Source organism: Rutidosis leptorrhynchoides, chromosome 2, assembly GCF_046630445.1.
Source record: "Rutidosis leptorrhynchoides isolate AG116_Rl617_1_P2 chromosome 2, CSIRO_AGI_Rlap_v1, whole genome shotgun sequence".
NCBI lineage: Eukaryota > Viridiplantae > Streptophyta > Magnoliopsida > Asterales > Asteraceae > Rutidosis > Rutidosis leptorrhynchoides.
Genome location: NC_092334.1, coordinates 638,178,117 through 638,187,311, shown reverse-complemented (window position 1 = coordinate 638,187,311; position 9,195 = coordinate 638,178,117). Strand labels below are relative to the sequence as shown.

Genomic DNA, 9,195 nt, shown 5'->3' with positions numbered 1-9,195 from the left:
TAATGATAAAACGTTCTTGTTAACTTGAATTTCAAAAAAGGAAGCAGGGGCGGAAGATAAGGTATGCTAGAGGGGGCTGTTACCCCATTTGTATATGAAGGATAATGAGATTTTATACTACACGGGCTTAAAAACGTTCTTTTTTATTTTAAATCCCCCCCTGCAATTTCTGAATTAATGGTTTTGCCCCTCTGAGTAAAAATTCATGTTCTGCCACTAAAGGGAATTACCGATTGGGACAAGAATCATCTTTTTAGATAGATATGTGGTAAACAAACCATCTAAGACCTCTGATATATAGGAACCTCAAAGAATGTATGGTGTTTACTTGTACACATATAATTTGATTGTTAACGGTAAGTTAATAAATATTTCGTTTAATTATATCAAAGTCGATAGATCTGTGTGCTAGAAAATAAGTATTTACATTGATATTCATACGACTAGCCTATTTATACTTCAAACATCTATTTTAAATAATGATCAGATCAGATGCTGCAGAAGATTGTTAAAATCTCTCCTACAATTTAATAATCAATTTCAATTATACAAACCATAATAATGTAACCATAATTATACCAACGAACGTTTGCTTCAACGGTATCAAGCCTCAGTGTGAAAGGGACCGCGATTAGTTGCCAAGCAACCCGGGTTCAATTCCTGGGGTGGAAGGTTTTCTCTCCAATTTTCTGCGATTAGTTGCCAAGCAACCCAGGTAAAAATGAACTATTTTTAAATGCAGTGTTCTTACTCAATAAAACAAAAATTCAAGGGTCTAACTGCAATCCCCAACCCAATTTCGGGTCGATTCGGGTCATACTCATACATAAAATGACCAGCAAAACCCCGTGTATCTCAGTATCTCCCATAAATAAATTTGCAAGCAGAAAAAGTGTACGCTCGTTTTCAGATTTGGGGCCTAGGGTTAGCTTACGAACACACAATTAAAACCCTAAAATCGCTCGTTGTGAGATTTAATTTCTCAAATTCCAGCTCTGTTTTCCATTATCGTCAGACCATAAAGGTAATATTGCTCTTCAATTTCCGTTTCTAGGGTTTCTATTTGTTTATTTAACCGCCTTAAAGTTAATCCCTCTTTTGTTTGTTATTTTCACAAAGTTATTTATTTTATTCCTTGAATTAATGCTGAAAATCAAAATTAGTTAAATCTATGTTTGATGATAGATATGTATATAAAGTTTTTAATTAACCTAAGCACTTATTGATATTTATTTGTGTGTATTGATGTTAGGAATGAAAGCTGTTTTGTTTTAATTGAAGTTTCAAGAGTAAGAACAGCCGATTTGCGGATATTGTTTAGTTATAAGTAATGGAAATACCTATTAAGCCAATTGATCAACTGTTGGAAAGGGTACTTTGCATGAATATCCTTTCATCAGATTATTTCAAAGAGCTTTATCAGTTCAAAACTTATCATGAGGTGGTTGATGAGATATACCGTCAAGTGGATCACGTCGAACCGTGGATGACTGGGAATTGTCGTGGGCCTTCATCTGCGTTTTGTCTTCTATACAAATTCTTTACTATGAAGCTCACCGTTAAACAAATGCATGGTTTATTGAAGCACACAGATTCTCCTTACATTAGAGCGGTGAGTTCTAACATAAGTGCTAGCTTTTTATACTTTATAAGTGCGAGTCTGTGACCAACGCTAAACATTGGTCATCTTGATCTTGTAGTTGACTTTGAATATATTCTGTTGTTTCAACGAAGTGCTGAAAATGTAATTTGAATTTGAATATGTAATTGGTTTGTAAATTATTTTTATTATAGGATTTTAGGTATTGACATCTTATTTGTGTTTGCAGGTTGGTTTTCTATACTTGAGATATGCTGCAGATCCAAAAAGTTTGTGGGGCTGGTTTGAACCATATATCAAGGATGATGAGGTACTTTATTTCATGCAAGTTTTTTTATTAACACGGTAGGTTATCGTGAATCCGCCGGATGTAAAATATTTCATATGATGCTTAGACCTTTATCATGGCGTGTGCATTTGAACATACATATATTTTTGCAACACATTAACCCAATTATTACAGCTGTATATAATTTTCTCCCTTTTTGCTGCATTTGTTTATGAGTTGACAACCACAGTGAATATCATGACTTGTGGAGTGTCTGTGTAGAGTGTGTGTAGAATATTATATATGAAATGAAAATGATAATCTGGAGTGTTTGATCTAATATCTTAAAACTATGTTTCCAGATAGTGGATATGAATACATCTTTTTCAACCTGCTAATCATGCGACTCAATAGGATAATGACACGTGAAAAACCAATAATCATGTTTTGGAGAGAGAATTTAGAGATGACACATGTCATAATCATAACTTGTTAGGATGATCTGGTAGGAGGGAATTTTTTTTTCTTATTTTAAATGCCCGAGCTAGAAAGGTGGGACCTTTTCTGCTTAATCCAGCTTGATAATTTTTCTTGATGTTTTGCGTGCTTTAGTTTGAGAAGATTCATCAAGTGCGGATGAAAGTACCCTTAAGCCTGATAGAAGTTACAACATAGGGATTATTGTTAATGGGCTTAATTGTGTTGATTGATAGATATTTAATATTTGCGTAACAACAATTTGAACTATAAAAGCTTTAAATAGCAAGAAGCTATATATCTTACTGAAGTGTTGTTTTCTGAATTCTGAATCACTCAGATGAAAAGACTAATTATAATATATCTTACTTAAATGTCGTTTTTTTTGTTGGTGATGTACAAATCAGGCCATGCAAAATCCGGCACTGAGTCTTTAGAATCCGAATATCCGATAAGTATTTTTTTTCTTTTTTTCCCCCCCTTTAAGGCTCCATCTTTCATGCTCTTTGCCTGTTTGGTGTCAACACTACTGCATCACATAAGTCGAAGACAGGGCTTGAACTTCCTTTTCTAACTTATCTACAACATTCAAAGTTTAATCATTTGATACAAATGAGGAGTTAATGAAGATAGGATTTACATTCTGCTGTGTCAAGTGTATGATAAGCATTCTTGATTTTATTATCTTTTATTAAAATGAGAATTTTGTATCATTTAACTGTTTCTTTTCTTTTGTACTCGTTCAAGAATTCGGGGCATTAATGGAAGGCTGTGGTTCTACTGGAAGCGTACATAGGTAGCATTACTTATGGTAGATGCTTGCTTACTTATCCGTTATCTTAGGAGCCTTATTTGGGAACAGTTATTTGTTGGTGTAATTAGAGTCTGCATTGGGTCCATTTGGTCCCTCCTAGTACCTTTTTTTATTGTATTATTTGGATTATGAACATTTTTCTTTTGATCGCTGATTTTTGTAGTCTTCATCTGTTAGGAATTCTCGCCTGGATCTAATCGTAGAATGACAACAATGGGCGTATATGTGCGGGACCTACTTCTCGGACAGGTCAGGTGCCGGTCACAATTCTGATTTCATGTACTCATTACTCTATTTTAGGGTGCGTTTGATAAAATTGAATTATTAAGCGCTGAATGATTTATAATCTGAGTGATTCAGTGGTTCTGAATAAACTCGGTTCTGAATGACAATACTGAATGAAAATAATCTGTTTTAATAATCATTTTAAATGAACAATATAAGTGATAAATGATGTAAAATTACCTTAATAACCTTTTACATAAAAAACAAATTAGTTGTGTAATAAGTGTTCTTGATACAATATAAAGACGATATTAAATAAAATGTATGTGCTTATAGGTTAAGAGAGTATTTCAACTATGATTAGTTAAACGTTGAATTCTGAACCATTCAGGATCATATGTCATTCAGAGGTTAGAAATAAACGCGCTCAATGCTAAATGGCTCAGCATTCAGCTTTGAATCATTTATTTTAAAGGTAATCTAACGCACCCTTAGTATTCACCTTAACAACACTAACAAGGCTTTACTTTTTTTTTTTTTGCAGTACTACTTCGATACTCTGTTTCCTCGTATTCCAGTTCCTGTACTGCGGACAATTACAGCAAACCTCGAGAAACTAAAACTTCCCACTAAACATTGTGGAGTAACCGGGGAAACCACGCGTATGTCTGATGACATGGCACGTCGACCGCCATCTGTCAAAGCTGCTCTTTCGGTTTCTTTTGGTCAGCGGGCCCCTCATCGTGCATCAACACGGGATTCCTCCCCTGTTCGCCGCACTCTCCCACCACTACCTTCGTATGACCGAAAAAACAGTGAAGATTCTCGCAGATCCCCTTCACGTCACCGTAGCCAAAGCCGTGATTTATCCGATCGCGATTATCGTGATCGGGACCGAGACCGTTACCGTGGAAGAGATAGGGATAGAGATAGAGCTAGAGACAGGAGGGATGACTATGATCGAAGATCCAGGGAATCAAGCCGTAGGGATTACCACAGAGAATCGAGGTCTCGAAGAAGTCGGAGCAGGAGCAGGAGCAGGAGCCGGAGCCGGAGCCGGAGCCGAAGCCGAAATGTGCGGGTGGATCATCCACCAAGTCCAAACAGAGAAGAACAAAAAGATAGAACATCTGCATCCAGCAACTTAGCCAAACTTAAAGACATGTATGGTGACTTAACCACTGAAAAGGGTGGTGCAACCAATGGTGGGGCTCCTGCTAGGAGTAATGGTGCTGAAGAGGTCATTCGGCTCGGTGGTTCTTCTTGGAGGTAACCGTGCATGTCTTTTAGTGTCAGTACCTACTGCAATAACATTCCGCCTTTATTCGATTATGGGAAGGAAAATGGTGGAATGTATCAACTTTGAGATTGACATGTGTTAACTGTCTTTGAGATTAAATTGTTCAATGTATACTGTAACCCTTATTAAATTATTAAAACTATTTATTTTACGTCGTCGTAGTCTCTTTGCAAGGTGGTGTTTGTTTTCCCGTTTGTTAGAGTGTAGAGTGTAGAGTGTAGAGTGCAGGCTTTATTATGTCTTCATGTCTTCACAAATTTTTTTTTTCCTGGAGACATAACATAAAATAATGTATTATTTTGTCTGCAGCCTCGCAGACTTAGAAATATGTTTCTATATAATTAAGTTATTTTGCGGGCATAAAAAAACAGTCTTCACTATTCATCATACACACATTTAGACCACATCTTCTTTACAGACATGGTTCGCAGATCTTCAGATCAAGATATCTTAAAACACAAAGAGCAACTTACTCTTTTATGGTACATGTTTAAATTGTTCATTCTGACTATTTTTCATTGGCACTTCAACATATGTTTCTAGTGATTGAGAGAGATGCTTTTACTGAAGTTTGATGGTACATACAATTGTTGATGATACATTCAATTTTAGTATACTCATTTACTCCTTTTAATCATTCAATTCTTAATAGCTTTCACTCACTACACAAGAGCAAAATTGACATTCCTTTGATCAATCATAAATCAAATAAAATTTGGTGAACTATTATTATGTAACGGAGTATAAACAATATTTCAATAAAAGAAGTGTTATCCACTTGTGGTTTGAAGGTGATCAGAGTTTGTTGTAAACGAATGGTTAAAATGCATATTGGTCCTACACATTTCATTATCAAGCTTCAGTCCATTTTTGTAATGCATGACAAGTCGTGCCTTAAAGATATACTCTATCTTTGGTCATGTGACTCGTTGGATCAGACAAAAATGTCCTTATTCAAAGTATTAACAACCCACTAAACACTAAATCTTCATCAATTTATATAAATGACACGTATAGTTGTCAATTTAAGAAGCGGACCCGTTTTCTACGTGTTTCGCACATGATCACATCCTTGATTCATCACAATTCACCACATATATATTTCGTGACAGCCTTTCAATCACATGGTTATATCAATTTTCGGCCACCAAGTTATTATCATTCATCTCGTGTCTTTATGGTTATAAATATGTAGGGGTGTAAATGATTGGAGCTACTTGAGTCGACTCGTTAAAAGTTTTATTTGAGCTGAGCATAAATGAGCTCGAAATACGAGCTATAACATATACTCAAACCCGAGCTTCTTATATTAAGCTCGAACAAACTCACGAGCGTACACGAGACTTTCACTTATATACTTAAATTAATTATATTATTATTATTATTATAAAAAATGATATAAAATTAAATAAAAATTACTATAATATATAAAAAAGAGTCGAGCTCGAGCTTGCATAATTTCAAATGAGAAGCTCCAGCTTAATATATCAGCTCGAAATTAGTTAAAATATATATATTTTTTTGAAATGCTATTTTTTGACATCAGTAGATCATTTATTTCAACGACTCTCATCATTTGCACGTGTCACACACGTTCGGACGAAAACTCGAACCTGATCGACGGTACCCGAGAACACATCCATTCGGGCAGTGTTCCTGGGTAGAGGTCCGTGAACGAATCCGGTAAAACCTCCCTATAGGGTCAATATATACCACCATTATTGGTGTTCAATTGTTTTAAAGAAAATCATGTCATTCCTAAGGATCGAACCTATGACCTCTCCCTATCCCATAACATAAAGTACATGGGGAGAACGGTTGGACTATGCCCGCAAGTTCAATTAGTTGAGCTATTTGATTTAAACGAGTCAAATTCGGGCTTAACTTTACTCATTTACACCCCAAATACATTCAAGCATTGTGGTATGATTTAGTGACAACAAATAAGACCATGTGTTTCTAGTTTTTTGTGTTTTACTTAATGTAATGTATACACACGCATATAAGCTTAATATATAAAAGATAAACAAGTTATGGACATGATATGCTTACAGTTTTTAAATTAGGTACACAAATCACATTTAAATCCACTGATTATGGACTGCCTGTTTCTTAGATCTCGCTGATCAGTTTATTGGCTTATCTTATACTGTTTCTGTATCTCAATTCGTTCGACTTCAACCAAAAATAAAATCAGAAAAACAATAAGGGGTTGTTTAGTTATTTGTTGTATTAAGTCACATTTTCATTTGCCTCTTAATGGAAGAGGTGTCTATATCTCCTGACCAAATTAAAAATCAAGTGACAGATTAAGTGACAAAGAAACAACAATTTTACTTATCATATTAAAAACTATACATAAACTATTATTAAATGGAAATATGAGAATTGAATAATTACTCACTACCATTTAGTGTGATATACAAATCACATGCTTTTTATTATCACAAGTTAGCCAAATGAATAATATTACTTCATTTAAATGGTGCTCTTTTTGGCCGTGCCCACTTTAGCCGATAACTGGCTAACTGTGACCGCTTTAGCTGGTTGGCTAAACTTGCCCACTTTAGCCGATTGGCTAAATGTGACTGCTTTAGCTGGTTGACTAAATGTGACTGCTTTAGCTGGTTGGCTAAACTTGCCCACTTTAGCTGATTGGCTAAATGTGACCGCTTTAGCTGGTTGGTTAAATGTGACTGCTTTAGCTGGTTGGCTAAATGTGACTGCTTTAGCTGGTTGGCTAACCTTGCCCACTTTAGCCGATTGGCTAAATGTGACCGCTTTAGCTGGTTTGTTAAATGTGACTGCTTTAGCTGATTGGCTAAATGTGACTGCTTTAGATGGTTGGCTAAACTTGCCCACTTTAGCCGATTGGCTAAATGTACCATATGAACTGGTAAACACAACAGGAAAAATCTCATCCGTACGACCAAGATATCCCTTACCATCAGCATCTATAACAATTCCTATATTATAACAACTATAAGTACTAGAACCACTAGTCGAACCACATTTAAACGGACACTGCTGGATCTGATAACTTTGTAATCCAGGCATCATTACATCTTCTACAAACTGAAAACAACTTTCAGGCTTATTAAACTCCCCACCAGTAGTCACAGTTTGAACACTAACAACATTTTTATCATCATCATCATCTTTCTTTTTCTTATTATCTTTTTTACTCTTTAATAGTTCATCATCATCATCTTTCTTTTTCTCATCATTATCGCCCTTCTTCATTGTTATTGTTGTTACTTTCAATATGTTGGATTCATGACAAGGATTTGAGACATCGGCTTCGATGGAAATTGGATAGGCTCCATGGATACTTTGTTCGTCCAGAATGATGGGGTTGAAGGTAAACGGGATGCCTTGGTTAAGTTCAAGGGGCTCTTGTGTGACGTTTAGTGGACACGTGTTTTTAGTGGTTTGGGACAAGGTTAGACCGCCTCCGGTCCCACGTAGGAGAGGGAGGATGTAGTAAGGGATGCCTCTTAGAAGCTTGTTGCCAGATGAGTCGTAGATTATGGCGGTTGCGGTGGTTTGAAGTGACAATGTGGTGGTGAAGATGAGAACATGTAACAAGATGAAAGTGATGAAAGTGAGTATTGTGTTCATGTTAATGAAAATGGTTTAGAATGGAGGGAAATGTTGACTTTTTTCTATGTAATGTTTGTGGGTGTTTTTTGTATGGTTTACATATTTGATAATGGCCTATATATAGAAGACGTAAAAAGAACATTTTATCGTATTTCTTTGGTGAAGCTAATGTAAATGTTTATAAGTAAATGGGTAGAAAGGTAACTGAATAAAGTTTTTCATGTTCAAGCTATTTGAGAGTGAAAATAATTTTATGTAATTGGATGTAGTTGTTCGGAATACTAGTGAGTCGCAACAAGAACCTAATAACCCTAATTATTATCCACTGGCCGACAAACAAATGAAGACAAGAACACACAAAGATAATGCAAGAAACGTAAAGAACAAAGGAATTTTACGTGGTTATGTATAATCGTTTAAAACTAATTACTCCACGGCCAAACAAAGAGAGTTTTTATTGATAATTTTCGTGCTTTTTGGTTACAGGTAACATAGGGTATATTGATAGGCTAATTAAGCAATGAATTAGATACAAACACGAAGGGTGCGTTTGATAAGACTGAATGATTTAGCGCTGAATGGTTCAGAATCTGAATGATTCAAAGCCTCTGAATAAAGTTTGTTCTGAATGAAAATAAGCTGTTTGATAATCATTTAGATTGAACGATATAAATTGAGTAAAATTACCTTATCAAGGTGTAACATGAATAGAATATTCAGTATACTTCTAGTTAAGTGTTCAGGACAAGATTTGAGAAGAAAATTACAGAAAATTTAGGCTCTTAATGGTTAAGAGAGTGTTTCATCTCTGAATGGTTCAACACTGAATTCTGAACCATTCAGCACAATATGTCATTCAGAGGTCAGAAACAAACACACTGAATGCTGAATGGTTCAACATTCAGCAC

At 35.4% G+C, this 9,195-nt stretch overlaps 2 protein-coding genes across 6 annotated transcripts; one reads left to right on the top strand and one right to left on the bottom strand.

Annotated features, from left to right (window-relative positions):
- The first annotated feature begins 875 nt into the window (after nt 1-875).
- LOC139893684 (pre-mRNA splicing factor SR-like 1) lies at nt 876-4,835 on the top strand. 5 transcript variants are annotated; one of them, XM_071876860.1, is made up of 6 exons: nt 1,557-1,612; nt 1,830-1,910; nt 2,753-3,002; nt 3,093-3,141; nt 3,337-3,408; nt 3,929-4,835. In XM_071876860.1, exons 5-6 carry the CDS (start codon nt 3,364-3,366, stop codon nt 4,655-4,657), a joined length of 774 nt encoding a protein of 257 aa, XP_071732961.1. In that variant the 5' UTR covers nt 1,557-1,612; nt 1,830-1,910; nt 2,753-3,002; nt 3,093-3,141; nt 3,337-3,363; the 3' UTR covers nt 4,658-4,835. The 5 variants fall into 5 exon arrangements, with proteins under 5 accessions (XP_071732958.1, XP_071732961.1, XP_071732959.1 ...); XM_071876857.1 differs by lacking the exons at nt 2,753-3,002; nt 3,093-3,141 and adding an exon at nt 876-1,024 and having other exon boundaries at nt 1,253-1,612; XM_071876858.1 differs by having other exon boundaries at nt 2,753-3,141.
- Nucleotides 4,836-6,998: 2,163 nt separating this feature from the next.
- LOC139893683 (kunitz trypsin inhibitor 3-like) lies at nt 6,999-8,363 on the bottom strand. Its single transcript, XM_071876856.1, has one exon. It carries the CDS (start codon nt 8,303-8,305, stop codon nt 7,163-7,165), a length of 1,143 nt encoding a protein of 380 aa, XP_071732957.1. The 5' UTR covers nt 8,306-8,363; the 3' UTR covers nt 6,999-7,162.
- Nucleotides 8,364-9,195: the final 832 nt, after the last annotated feature.

Excerpts from the sequence above, each read along its gene's own strand:
- LOC139893684 (XM_071876857.1), top strand. The coding sequence starts at position 1,331 with ATGGAAATACCTATTAAGCCAATTGATCAACTGTTGGAAAGGGTACTT. Across the intron at positions 1,613-1,829 it reads ATTCTCCTTACATTAGAGCG|GTTGGTTTTCTATACTTGAG; the intron begins GTGAGTTCTAAC and ends TTGTGTTTGCAG. Across the intron at positions 3,409-3,928 it reads GGGACCTACTTCTCGGACAG|TACTACTTCGATACTCTGTT; the intron begins GTCAGGTGCCGG and ends TTTTTTTTGCAG.
- LOC139893683 (XM_071876856.1), bottom strand. The coding sequence starts at position 8,305 with ATGAACACAATACTCACTTTCATCACTTTCATCTTGTTACATGTTCTC.